At 28.8% G+C, this 15,545-nt stretch overlaps 1 protein-coding gene across 3 annotated transcripts in view; it reads right to left on the bottom strand.

Annotated features, from left to right (window-relative positions):
* Positions 1-10,473, bottom strand: part of GlcT (ceramide glucosyltransferase) — a 60,213-nt gene extending 49,740 nt beyond the window's left edge. The window contains exons 1-2 of one of the 3 annotated variants that reach the window (XM_067264563.1): positions 10,392-10,473; positions 9,372-9,478 (exon numbers count right to left, since the gene is read on the bottom strand). In XM_067264563.1, the coding sequence (XP_067120664.1) occupies positions 9,372-9,469 (98 nt within the window). In that variant the 5' untranslated portion in view covers positions 9,470-9,478; positions 10,392-10,473. Of the gene's footprint in view, positions 1-9,371; positions 10,026-10,391 lie in introns of those variants that run through there. The other 2 variants (XM_067264555.1, XM_067264546.1) reach the window with 2 other exon arrangements.
* Positions 10,474-15,545: the final 5,072 nt, after the last annotated feature.

Here is a 15,545-nt window from a genome sequence, read left to right as displayed (position 1 = left end):
TGAGCTGAATAGTTCCGATCACCTAATGTTGATATCATCACTTTCTGAACTATAGACTTTGCTGGGGCTAGTCACTATAGTATTCAATACATTCATACATTAATTTCAATTAAAAAGCTGAATGTTTTTATTTAGTGATGTAACGAATAGTATATTCGGCCTCAGCCGAATACCGAATATTCGGCCAGGAGCGTTGCCGAATAGCCGAATATTCAGCCAAACTATTCGGCTTGATTAACGCACATATAAAAATTAGCACACAAACCTCATTATGCAAGGATCGCGCACCCTGCTCTCTATTGGCCCAATGTCACTACAATTTTTTCTTCCAGTAGGTCTAAATTATTTAAATTAATTAATTAAATTATAATTATTAAAGTTAATATGAGATGGAGCCTAACGTCTACCTCTAGTGCCAAATTGGTTTATAATTTATGTAATAGCCATAAAGAGCCCGATATGATTCGGCAGTTGTTGGTATTTAGATGTAAGTTATAAGTTATAAGTTATTTTATTTGCAATCGATCTTTTTAACTCTTTAATTAAGCAGTAAAATTTTATTTTTACTACGTATTTGTAGACTGAATAGTACCCTAAGTATATATAGTTTAGTGGGGACATATGGTCTAGTTTCTCCCCAGTTGTGGAACAGTTCAAATATATTATTGGGGGTTTCTATTTGTAAAGTTTTGTGATATTTGCTATTGTTTTTGTCAATATTTTTAAAATTAACATGATTTCAAATGTTATCTTTTGCATATAATGAGAAATACTCATTCTTTGCTTTATATATAAAATAAATTATATATTATTTTACTCATCTTCTAGAAATAAATAATTCTTTCATTAAATACGATAAGTTTCAATAAAACGTTTTGTAAATCATTTTAAAATATCATTAAAAAATATTAAAATATACAAGAATACGAATATAACATAATTAACTAAACAATAACACTAATGCCCAATACGTTCTAACCTACATGCCATCAATACCATAAGATATCGGGCTAGATAGATAAAGGCTATAATAATATTTTAATTACGAAATAATTTACTAGGGTTAGACGCTATTTCTTATTAACTTTAATAATTATAATTTAATGTTTAGCATTAATGAAAGTTTCCAAAATGATTAATTTACTGTGTTTTTATTTCTTACTCCTGTTTTTAGGTATTCGGCCGAATAGTGATTTAAATATTCGGTATTCGGCCGAATAGTGAAAAATAGGCCGAATACCGGGTAGTAACCGAATATTCGTTACATCACTATTTTTATTGAATTATATTGTAGCAGTATGCCAAATTATATATTTTTTTGTCTCCTCTACCAACTCCTTTATCCCTTGTTCTATCCAATTTTTGTAAACTTATCCAGACTAGCTCTTTTGTTGTACAAAGTTGTGGTGGACTGCTGCTGAGGAGGACTGGTCTGGAGAGTATTATACAAAGACAACCTAGGGAAAAATGGAAGCAAGAAACTTCACTTTTTGGCAAGATACAGACCAGAGCAGAAGGAGTTTGAGAAAGAAGGGCACCGAGCCCCAACAATTTGTCGAAGGGAGACCTAGCAGAGATCTATCACTCAAATAAGTCCAGATGAAGAGGTCCAGCAAGGAACATTCCAGAAGGTAATGGACATTGGAGGGGAGTGTATTCCACCTCCTGTTGGCAAGGTTTTTGTAATTATAAAATTTGTTGTGTTGCACTTATTATTATTTGTATCATTGTTAATTACTAGAATTAGGTCTGTGGTAGTTTTATTATAATTAGTTTTAATTGTACATGCTGGTGTCAGTGCAGTCATGAAGCCGAGTATTGTTTCACTGAAAGTGTCCAATAGCTTTGGTCTCATGAGAACCTTTGTATGCTTTGGCATATTAAACTACTGTTTATTTTTTATTAAACCACTTCTTGCCCAATTATTTCTATTATATATATATTATACTTATATTATCAAAAAATAAAATGGTCTAAATTGTATTTACTATGGTAACTTACTTGTTAGTATAATAGAGTCTCATATGTATGATAAGCCTAGAAATTTAAATGCAATATAATAGTATAATATATATATAATAAATTTACCTTAACAAAAAAACAGTTTGTGTTACATTTTGTTTTCATGGCACTGACAAAGCATTCAAACTTTCTCACAATAGAAATCTCACAATATATTTAAGATCAGATTAATTCATATATCAGTATTTCAATATAAAGAAAAAAAAATGTAAAAAGTATAAAAACAAACATTTATTACAGTAATAATTTATAATTCAAATGAATAAATACAAGTATTTATTAAAAGTTAGTTTTTATGATAATTTCCATAAATTAAATTACAGCATCATCTTATACATGCTAACACTATTATAAAATAATTCAGATAGTGTAATTTTTATTTTTAGAGTTATAGCCTGACTTATAAGAGTACCTTTACACTATTCTTGAGCTCATCCCTAAGAAAGTTTAGAAATAAAATAAGAAAGCACAATTTAAATATACCATTAAAAGAAAAGCACTTCATCTATCATTCTAAAGATCTGATAAAGAGAAAAGGGACTAAACAAGAATCCAATAACGTATATTAGATTCCTCTTATAAGTTAGATACAAGAGCAACCACAAATTGGAATATAGAGATGTTATCTCAAACTCACTAAAAAGATTTTTTTATATTGTTTTAACATTCCACTAAAGAGATGAATAGAAGTTTAGCAGACAGATTAAAATATAATACTGATGTGCAATGGGACTAAGTCAAACTTAAAAAGATCAGGCAATAGTATAAAGTATAAATCTAGCCATCTTCTGCCAAAGTAGTATAAACCTACCCATAGTGTATGTAACAATGTAATTAACAAAACAAATTCTGAATCCTAACCTAAACCATGGAAATGATTAGGAGCTGTCCATAAATTACATCCCAATTTTTCTTGAGATTTTTACTCCCCCTCCCCATTGTCCCAGTTTTTCCACATTTCTGTAACCCCTAACCACTTCAGATGTCCAACAAAACTTGACCTCACTTAAAACCTTTATCACTTTATAAATGATAGATATTATTCATAAAGTGTGTAAAATTTAATGAAATAAATGGACATCCACTGAAGCTCAACCCTCCTCTCCAACTTGTCTTGATCCCCTCTCTACCTACCAGTATGGATGTCATTTATGGTCAGTCTCTTTAGCAAAGCAAAAAATTACTTAAAAAACATATTACAAAAGAGAATGTATATAAATATGAAAAAATATTATATAATCTATAACAAAGCAACCACTGCCTAGCAACAACTATGCATTGATAACATTTGAAATTGGTTAACATTTGAAATTTTGAAATAAGATTATTTGGTCTAAGGATAATCAATAAGCTAGAAAACACCAATAGTATTTTATTTTGCTACTGTACTCCATTAAAGCAATTATAATTTATATGACAAAAACAACTTATTACAAAATATTATAAAAATAACTGAAGAATTAGGGTTTATAAAAAAAAAATTTAAATAAAGGTTTGTTCCCTTAGATAGCACTACATTAGTGATTTATGTCACAAAATTTTAATTAACGAAGTTAAAAATATTCATATCAGAGCCAAACAATTACCAGATTAAATTGGACTACATTACCACTACTAATATACTAATAGCGGTAAGTAGTCCAATTTAATCTGGTAATTGTTTGGCTCTGATATGATCATCAGGCTTTAAGACATTGGTGTGTGTAAAAAATCCATAAACAGGATTGCATAAATTAGTTTGTTAAAAGATTATTACCACTATCATATGATATAATAAATTGCAACTGAAATAATTATAAAATCGTAGAATGAATTCTTTTAAACTATCAATAACAAATTTCATCATCAGTTTATGAACTGAGCCAAAAAATCTGTGCATAAGGACTAAAAATGTGAGACCAGTGACTAACATAGCTCAGTAAGAACACTGCATATGTATGTTCCTTCAGGTGGTCTACATTTTTTAGCTTTCACCAATAGCATTCATGTACTCTCACAAATGAAACTCAAATGGACAGAGGTCTATGGATCACTCTGAGACCATGATGGCTAATCCAGTGAATGCAAACTGCAAACCTAGATATAACTATTAAATAAAATGAATTAAAATTCTCTGTATTAATTTATACAAAATAAAACTCAATTAAAAAAGAATAATTTTAAAACAAAGTACAGTGATACCTCAGTTTTCATCGATAATCTGTCCGAAAACAAATTAGCGAAATCCGAAACCAACGAAAACCAAGGCAATTATTTCCATATGAATCAATGTAAATCCAATTAATTCATTCTAGACACTCCAGAATACATACCAAAAACAATTTTATAGAGAATTAATATAGCATTAAATACTAAAAGCAATAAGAAAGTAACATAAAAAACTAATTAGTATAAAGATAAAAGCATTAAGATTAAAGATAAGATAATTAACATTAAGATGAAAGCAATGGAATTGTTTGACTAGACACATGGGGTAATGTCTTGTCTTGTAGAAGCTAGTTGGACATGAGCTTCTACCTATATCACCCCATGGTAAAGTGTGACATAATTGTCATGTAATAGTAATTGTGTGTTTATGATGGTCATATCGAGGGGAATAATGCCTTCCAGGAATCTGTTTAAGGGTAACTGGACCCTATTCAGGCATTATAGACGTGGAGAAAACCCAGAAAACTTCATGTGGCCAGCCCACCCTGGCGAAGTGCGAATCCACGACCGAACTCCCAGTGTTCAGGGAACAGAACCATTGGCCAAAGGTGGGCCATCGTGGGGTAATGTTCACACAATGAGAAATAACACCACACTGCGCTGGAAAATGCATGGGTCGCCCTTTGTTTTTTGCAAAATTATCAGTAAGGACATTTGAGCACACCAACAAAAACCAAGACAAATTTTTCACGAAAAAAAACAGACAAAAACCGAAACTGACGATAACCATAGTATTACTGTACTGTATAGGAAATTAGAGTTCAAGGAGTCTTTAAGACTTTAAACCTAGTTTTTCCAAAAGTGGGATGTTACAATGATAATTTGATGCATTGATATATTCGGTATATTGTGTTTAGTTAAATCCCAGAAATACATATTTTCTAGAATCTCTAGAATATTTAAAATTATTCTCTGATAGATGGTATCTAAGTTTCTTCTGGGTATATGTAAACAATGATGTTGATGTGCACAATCATAAGTGAAAAGATGTGAAGATATTGTGTGGTGATACAAACTTTTTAAATGTCAAGTTTGTCAATGCTTTCTCATAACCAAATTTTCGTACAATTACACTTTACGATTGTTGATTTAGTACAAAAGCAGTTGAATCTTATTGATGTCTAGTGAAACTGTGTATAGTGAAGTGAATTTTGTTTGGCAAGAATGTTGTCTCTGAGTCTACAATTTAAAGATGGGCAATATGAAGTCAAATATAGGCCATATTCAGAAAAACCTTCTGTCCTATTGGTCAACGAGCTGTGGCAGCTAACGGAAATCAATCAACACCTGACAGTGTGAGAAATGAGCAAGACACTTGGTTACGACACAGTGGCGTAGCGTGGGTGTCAGCCGCCTGGGGTGGAGGAAAATTTCGCCGCCCCCATATTTAGGCATTATTACTATATATTGTGAAATTTTGCCACCCTCTTAAAGTGCCACCCAGGGCGGGCCGCCCCTGCCGCCCCCACTACACTATGCCACTGTTATGACATGTCCACTGTAGTTTATCCATAGATGAACATTGCATGCTTTATGCATGACAATGCAAGACCAATTTGTCAAGGTTGACCAGAAAAAGCTATTTGATCTCACCCTTACCCCTCTATATAGTACAGATATTGCACCATCCAACTACCATCTCCTCCACTCTATGCAACACTTCTTAGATAGAAAGCAGTTCATTAATTATGAGGAGATAAAAATCATACTTGCAGAGTTCTTTGAGTCAAAATAGCTGAGTTTCATTCAGCAGGAATTAGTGACCTGCCAATCAATGGATGAAGGTAATGGTAATTATTTTCTTGACTAAGTTATTTTTCTTTTGCATAAAATTTTAAATTCCAGAAAATTTTGCATATACCCAATAATTTGATAAAGAAAGATCTTAAACAACAAAGACAATGCTAAATAAGAAATACTAAAAAGATAAAATAATACAGGCACTCTTAAAATACCCTTAATCATACATTATTACTAGAAACAAAACATTTTCAATTGCTTTAAGCAATCATCTTTAGGTTCCAAAACCGAATTATGAATATGAATATTAATATTTTAAAATGAAAAGCAAACCATTAAACATATAAAAAATGAAAAAATTTATACACAGTGTAAAAGAAAACTGTATTAATTACAGATTCAAAATAATTGTTCAATGCCTGGAGAGTATCATTTAAATAGCCTATTATTTTGTTATATTCTGTAACTTTAACTTAACTTTTATTTAATATTGCATTTGGATTTAACTATTTGGATAATAAAATTATAAAAACAAAAATCCTTTTTCATTGTAAAACAAATATTTTTTGGTTAAATTGACTAGTCATCTTAGGTTTAAATTGCAAAGATAAGATTCCAGAACATCAGTTTAAAATAATTAAAACATGGTACACATTCCATTTAAAACAATAACTGCTCCTTTTTAATTTTAATTTAACCAGTTGTAAACAACTAACAAAACCTATAAATCAGCAATTTTTAAAACAAATGAAAATGCTCTGCACACATGTTCGGCAATCCTCCATTTGTCTCAGTTTTTGTTTGCCTGATGATGCCCATTGAACACAGGCAAAAATGTTCACATTTGTTTTAAAAATTGATGGTTTATAGGCTTTGTTGGTTGTTTTTAATTCCATTTAAAATATTGTTATTGCAATACTGTTTTAAATAGAATGTGTACTACATTTGAATTGTTTTGAACAGATGTTCTGGAATCATTGTGAGTAATTTGAACCTGAAGATAACTAGTCAAAATTAACAAAAAACATTTGTTTTTTCAAAAATTAAAGTGATGGATTTTAAGGTTTTTTGCATTTTATGATTAATTTAAATCATTGTAGGCCTAGATGTTTTAGCACTTTAAATAATTAAAAATTTAAACTTGGTTTTTGTTTTTGACATTGTTTGAGCATTCATGTTTGTTATTCTGTTCAGATGACTGCTAAAAAACAGTTGGTAATGTTTGTTAATACTTGTATTGTGTTTAATGTTGGATAATAAAAGGTTGCATGTGAAAGGTCATTTTAAAAGTAAACAGGAAAAAGTAAGTACTAATATAAATAACAAGTATATATAGTCCGTTAAATAATAATATTAATGTCTATATTTTTTAATTGTCAAATTTATATATGACATTAAAAATGATGTACTGTACTAGCCACCAGTGATAAGCTGGACTAATTATGGTACCCTTAACAGTGGGATTTTTAGAAGAATGCTAATGTTTTTGATCCAGTTAATGGATAATCTTCAGATATCAAAAGTCAAGTCATTTTTGATTTCCAACCCATTAAAGAGGTTGAAAACCATTCTTCTAAAAATCTTTCTATTAAAAGGTCCAATAAGTAGTCCAGTTATGTATGAAGTTAAAGCAAATTAGTTTTGCATATTCAACTATGTACATTTGAATACAAACATATCCATATTGATTGACATGTTCAATTATTATAAATTAATTTTTCAATTTAAAACTGTAAATGGATATCAATATTAAGAAACTAAACTTATGTTACTTATAATTTAACTAATCCACATATGTTTATATAAAGCAGTTATTAAACTTTCTTTTGTAAGCTTTGTAAAATCTAATTGTTTTAACATTAATAAGCTATTATAATTTCTCAAATTTAAGAAATAATTAACTTATAAAGAAACAGAAAAGCAATATTAGAGGAAGAATAAAAACTCAATATCCTTAGCTATCCTCAATTATTATTAAAACAGCCTGTTATTTATATTTGTGTATTTTAATTAATAAACATGACATAGTAGGTAATTGTATTATTAAAATTAATATTATGCTATATTAAACAATAAGAAATTTTTATAAGTAATGTCAAAATTAGTATATTGTCAAATCAGCATTTAAGTTAACATTACGTAATTAAAATTTAATGATACTGTAATTTTTCTAAAATTAAAAAGTGTTTTTTAAGTACAGTGTAAACAAAATTAATATTTTTGTAAAACAAATGAACATGTAAAAAATCCTCTTAATATCAGTAGTTTCAAAAATTTCTATTAGTTAATAATTTTTAAAAAATCTTTTGTAATAATATAGTATATTATTTTGTAAAAGAAATAATCTTAAGATTATTTGCATTTAATAATTTAAAAAAGAGATAATAGAAACAACATTTTTAAAGTTATTTGTTGAATGATTTAATATTAATCATTTCAGTTTTCAAAATATAATTTATACTATTTTTATTTTAATAAATGAAGTGTTTACCACCATTGCTAGTTAAACTATTTTGTTTTCCGATTCAGTCGCTTATTTAAAAATTTTTGATTAACGTAACAAATCATAAGAATTCTTAATAATATACACGAGTTGCTGTTTTCATTTTTAAAAGCAAAAAAATATTTAAAAAACACATTACAACAAATGAATAACTGATAATAAAACAAATTTAACACTGCAGAAATGTCTTTGTAAAAAGGCAAAATAAAATATTTAAAAATCAAAAAACTTATTTTATCTCTAAAAATAATGTGAAAAACAATTAGAAATAAATTTAATTTTTGAATAAAAAACTCAAAATTTGTGAGAGAGTCATTAAAAAAATATATATGAAAATAATTCTAAAATACATTCATTTCTTATTTTGTAATGAATCTTGAGAAAGATGTAATGTGTTTATTACCTTAGTATCAATACAGGAATTGTTTAATATTGAATATTAGTAATATTCAGGTAAAAATATATAAAAATTATTATAAATATTTAAATGTATGTGTACTAAAAATGGATTTGGAAAGAAGGTATAAACTAACTTGTTTACTATAAACTTAAAAGAGCCAGTATGGTTTCTTACATAAATACATTTAAGACATTCCTTATGTCTTTTCAAACTGCAGATCCTTAAAAGGAACAGATTGCCAAGTATGACCAACTTTCCGATGAAAATTTCTCAATATCTCCCAAGGTTACGCCCCACACTCCATGCATATTTGCATGTGTTACATTAGGCCTAATGCACTTAAATTAACGAATGAAGTGTAGAAAATTAAAGTTTACGTACGATAAGTCGATTTATATTAACGATTTTGAAATATTAACCGGCATATTTACGACGGAGAGGTAATGAAGTTACAACGTTTTCCGCCATACTTCTAGAATTATAAAGCGAAAAACTTACCCACAGAAAATGGCCATAAGATGCATCAACCACACAAAACACCATCCGGCAAAGATAACGACAGCTAGACCGAAAACAGTATAATACAGTACGGCCATCTTGATGAACTAAAAAAAAGAAAAAAAAAGAAAAACGATGTCAAGCCGGCGTTTCACTAAACTCCGACACACACCCGCCTCGGACCAGCTCTTCGTTGTGTGCGGTAATAAGTGGAGAAAGAGGCAGAGGTACGACGCAGACGGTGATACCAGACGGCTTTTATCGACACTAAACGTAATCAAACTATCGACGAACGTCATGTCGGTATGGACGTTGCACTCCCTCCTCAGCCATTTCTTCTGACTTACTCAACTCCATCGGTTTTCGGAAATTTATTCTAACATCGGGGGAAAATTCGATAGGACTGTCACGCCTTTTTGCAATAACCTGTTTGGCTTCCCGCTTTCGTTATTTCTTTTTTCCCTACAACCGAAAGAATAATTAAATTTCAGCTTAATAAACAATATACATGTGTTACTGTAGGTCGATTTATATTGAGTTGTTTCCGTCAACTCAACTATTAAAGCAATGTGGGTGGATCTTACGTCGCATCCTAATGGCCGATAACTGAGTATAAATATCCCAATAGCGCTTTTAAATCGCAGCGATTAATATAATTCGTAAAATATTCGATTTTGGGAGACGAGTCTGTCCGACGTATAGCCGAACACTACATACTCGTGACCCTCGTAAATGCTATAAATATTCTACACACTTCGAACAGTTAGCAACACAGTACACACTTTTTAAAAATCTTTATAACTATTAAACGCTCTATAATCATTCGTTTATTTAAAATATGGCTCATTATTTGATTTCGAATAAATTTTGATTGTAGCTAAACAAATTATACATACATATTTTTAATAATGAACTATGCGCATAAACTGGAAGCGATTTAAAATAATTTTTAATTAGAATTATTAACATTTATCGATTTTCAAAATAGTACCATATTAGATTACGATATGTTAATCTAACATTTAGATAACTTGTCCTTGCTTCGTTCGATTTTCGGTGAATAAAATAACGTACTGAACTACTAAACTCTCTCTCTCTCTCTCTTTTTTTTAATAATGCAAAGTTGTTTCCGTAAAGTTTGTCACGCCTGCTGACGTATTGACTATTCTACTACATTTGGGCGGAGCTATTAATGAGAGAAAGATGACGTCGCTTGTGTTGAGCGCGATATAACCGACCCGATGAAAGCTAAACTACCGGTATCACTTAATTTGTTTTTCTTTCAGCAGTGGCACACTTGGGATATGTCATACGGCGAAGAAAAATTAGGTTAAGATCGTCGTAATGTCGCAAAAAAGTTTAACTTATTAATATCGAAATTATATAGAGTATATAATTAGTTTTAATTACGTTAAAATTCCTAATTTGTTATTCATATATATTAAATATGTAAACGACAAATACAGTTTATGTATATATTCTACAGGGATAAAAATGTGTCTTTTAGTAAACAGGAAAAAACAGTAATATAGAGTAGATCATAAAGACGGATTGGATCATTTATGATTTATTTATTGGCTTAGATCTGTGGGAGATTAAATTCAAATTTTGTATTTTATAGCGCATAATAAAAACCAACCGTGTAACTTTGTTATTCTATTTTTCGTATTGTAAAAAAAAATTCAATTATCATCATCAATTAAAAATTTTTTATTGCGTATTTATTTGCAATTGCATGACAGCGTGTTAATGTGAAAAAATATATATAAAAACTGAAAAAGAGGGCAAATTGGATCATGTAGTTTTATTGCATAAACGTTTAGGTTTACTTCGGTACGGAAATAACGTTAATAATTATATTTCGTTATAAATTATTTTATAACTTCAATTTAAATACTTTTATAAAATATATTGGAGAAGTAACTTTTTTCAAAATGTATTTATATATTTAATAAGGCTATAATTATTCATAGGAATTTAAAAATTAATGCGTTTCAAACATTTTTTTATTTTAAATATTTCTTAAACATTTTTAGTTTTATATTTAAAAGATAAATAAATATTTTAATAACCAGAAATGTTAACCTGTCTTTTAAATAATTTATATTTAATCAATTTTTAAATCCAATAAATTGTTTATATATAAAAATGCATATTTTAAATCTAAATATTATATAAAGGAATATTCTTTTAATGTCTTTAGACAGATCTTTGTTTTTTAATTATTAATATTTTTAATAGTTTTATAAAAGCATTCAAATGAAAATCTATTACATAATTTAAAACATAAATATTTACAATAAAGTAAAAGCTTTATGTGTAAAAATATTAAATTTATTTTATTTTTCCGTTTGAGATGTAACAAAGCCAATAAATTGCTCTTAATTAAATTATAGAAGAATGTTTTAAAAGCTTGTTGAAATTTTAAATATTTGTGCAATAAATTTTATAATAAAATAATGCTTATTTTTATAAACGACTTAATATTAAAGTGATGAAAATGTTTGTACGGAAATCGCTTTCATATTTAGGCCAATTAAATACAATAATCCATTAAATCTTTTATGATGATGATTTCAGCTCTCTTAGAGTAAAATTATAAATTCTTGTTAAATTTTATTCGTAATTATAGTGAAAAAGTATATTAATGTTTTCATCATTTATATACTTTTCATATTAAAGGTTTCATATTAATTCCAACTGTGGACTTCACTCTTTATGATTATGATTCTCAAAATATGAAGAGTTGTACACAGAATGCAAATTTTTCAAGTGTGGGAATAATTGTAACAAAATTAAACAATTAATTTTGTGAATTCCTAACCTATTAATGTTTTTTAAATGATAGATATTATTATATTAACCTAATGATTAAGTAGCAGACTGCTACTCTGAAACAGAATGAATTTAACCGTTTTCAATTAAATTAAAAGAGAAGGGTTACAACAGCAGATCTTTGGATAATGCATGTAGAAAACGGATTTTATAGGTTTTTTGGTAGACGTGCTAATACAGATATATGGCGCCATCGTGACAAATTTCCTCTATTATAACATTATCGTCGTGCTACGTTACCGGGTCAGCGGAATTTCTGTTAAATCTAGCGGATATAATATGATATTTTGTAATCTAGGTATTAACAGACTTCTGTAGAAATGCAACTAATTGCAAAAATACATTTATATTTGATATTTATTATACAGTTTGCCGAAATTTTATGTGAATATTTGCGTAAAACTTATAAATCCAAATTGGATTTTTTGAAGTTTCAAATGTTCAAACTTATAGACATAAAGATAAATGAAAAGATAAACAATACAGTATTGTGGGCATATCTATACGCTGTAAACAGGAAATATGAAAAATTAATTTAAAAATATTTAGGCTACTACATAATGAATGTATGTGTTTGTATATACTAAGTAGAGTTTTTCTAGATAAAATGATATCCGGACGGAATTTTGAGATATACAAAATTGTCCGGAATTTTCTTTTTCGAAGTAAATTTTGTTTTATAATTATCAATTCGCTACAATATTTATTCGTATAATAGTCCTAATTGTTTCATAGAAAGTCTTTTAACCATACCCAAGCATATAATTGGGTATAAGGTACTGTACGTCGTCCGACATAACTGTGTTAAGCCATCCATAAACGTTTCTGATTTCACCCAGAAACGAAATTGAGTCCCTCAGAATAAGAGGTTGATGCCATTATCACTTCGGGTATCGAGTGGTCTCTCATGGCAGAAATGAGATGGAGTTTAAACTGAACTAAACTGTTTAGAAATTATTAATCTTGATCAGATTTAATGAAACATCTCACGATGGTGGATAATTTATACTATAGCCAACTCGGACTGGCGGCAAATTTCGGCCTGGGAGTATATCCCAAAATATAGGGCAATATTTGTAAATTGCCGACTGGATAGTCGAAGCAGCCCGTTGGGAAATTCCTGATTTCCCGGTTGGCTAGTCCACCACTAAACACACCCATCTACCTGATACTAGGATCTATAAGTATACTGTCGGACACGGAGGTGATTTTGGAGGTTCAGTCCCTTTCATTTGGGAATTCAAACAGAAAAATTTTATGTCAATAAAGCAATGTACTGTAGGTCTAGTCCTATCTACACAAGACTTCATTTAACGTATTCGTATTCGATGAGTTGTTGAAAACTGCGACGTTAAGCACAGTTAGCCGCTTATTGTTCTATACCCGCAATAACAATTAAGGACTATGTATTTTAGTTTATAATATTGGTTGTAATTATTGCGTTACTTTTCTGATCTCTCTACTTTCGGGAGAAATTTTCACGTTTTTTTTTCTTTAAAAAATTATCAGGCAGTTCTATTTGACAGTCTTTAATTTAACTAGGATGTGTTGGATACCTACTCTCACCATCTGGCCACTCTTGCTATAAATATACGAAGCATGACAGGCATAAAAGAAAAGCTCTGTTATTATCCACAGAGTTGAAATTATTATAACAATATATCGTTTTTATTTTTACTCCTTCTGCTCTACAGCATTAAAAGTATTCTTTAAAATACTCATTACAAGTTTGGTCAGATTTGCAATGGGGGTTCAATAGAACACATGTCCGGCCAGAGCACCTTTTTTCTTGATAATCCGCCCTGCTTTCCTTAAAGTCACAATCATACATTTTAACTGCTTCGGTCGTTCTGATTCTGTTATCAATGAGCCTACTCTGTTCAGTAAAACTGAACAGAGTAGGCTATTTCAGAAGTAATATTTGAATTTGAAAAACTATGTAAACATTGTTTTTATATTTTTAAAAATTTATTTATGCTACAACATTTTATTTTATATAAAATTTGACCACTCTTAAGTTACAAATTATCACGAGTAGGCCTACTGTTTGCATAAAAAGTATTTTTTTTGAGTTCTTTTAAAACAGAATTAATGAAGATACGTTTTTCTTAGATCGAATATCATGATTGGAAAAAGCAATATTCAAACTTAACGATTATATTAATATGCAAAATTGCGTGTATTAGGCAACAGAAAACACAAAACGAGTGGTTGGGAAAGAAATCAGTTTGGTAGGAGTCACGTTTTATGTGAAATATTATCCTCAGGCTTCAGCTAGTGATTCATTCTTGTTTGATACTATGATCACTGCTGAGAATTGACCTCTTAGAATAAGTTTTGATCATAAATTACAAAAAAAAAGACATTTTCTCTAACAAAATAACCCATTTTAGACATTTTCTGAAAATCAGAAGTTATCAATATTTTGAAATATCATTATTATCGCAAAGTATCCTATTTTACTGCATTTATTTTTTATTCTATACTCCTAACTAATCAGCTTTTGCTATTTCTCTTATTTAAAAGAACAGAGTTTGTGAAGCTTTTGAATTAAGTAATATTTAACGAATAGTACAACTTTTTGGTCCTCTTTTTATCTTTCCTCTTTCACATTTTTAAAAGAGGAAATTCCGAAATATTCTTTATATTTATATAATGAAACTAAGTCACCTTAACATTTGAACAAAGATAATTACAGAATTTATTTTTCAATATTACTGTATCAATAAAATATATTTCGACTCGGATTATAAACATGAATTGAATATGATTAGGGAAATAAGAAGGAAAAAATGGATTAGACTGATTAATATATATATATATAACTTACTTAAAATTATACTCTTTTTATTAAATCATGTCTTCACCATTTTTAAATGCATTTATTATTATTTACTTATTTACTTTTTCTAAAGAACTAAAGAGCATGATTGGCTTTCGTGACTATCCAACATGACTGTCGTTCCAAAAATTTTAAACTGTCACATTTGAAACTAATCTGAAGTTTAAAAATAGCATACTAAATCTGTAAATTTTTACAGACTTGTCACATAATTTAACCATTTTACAATTATTACTTCAAATAGAAACCGAATAACGATGAAAATATTACAGAATCGTTATTAAATCATTCGTATTTTGTAACTCTATGCTATTAACTTCACATTAAACATTACACCTAATTAAAGTTAATATTATAGAGTAATCAAGGCATGAATAAATAGAAATTAAACAGAGTAAGTTTCCTAAATTTCCGACAATTAATAAAGAAGTTGATTATGAATAGTTAAATTTTATAATTAATTTGTTTTATTAGATACAAATTAAATCAAATAATTT

The sequence above is a fragment of the Centruroides vittatus genome, unplaced genomic scaffold, assembly GCF_030686945.1.
Source record: "Centruroides vittatus isolate TY-2023 unplaced genomic scaffold, ASM3068694v2 contig_1046, whole genome shotgun sequence".
NCBI lineage: Eukaryota > Metazoa > Arthropoda > Arachnida > Scorpiones > Buthidae > Centruroides > Centruroides vittatus.
This window is presented reverse-complemented; position numbering and strand designations above follow the sequence as displayed.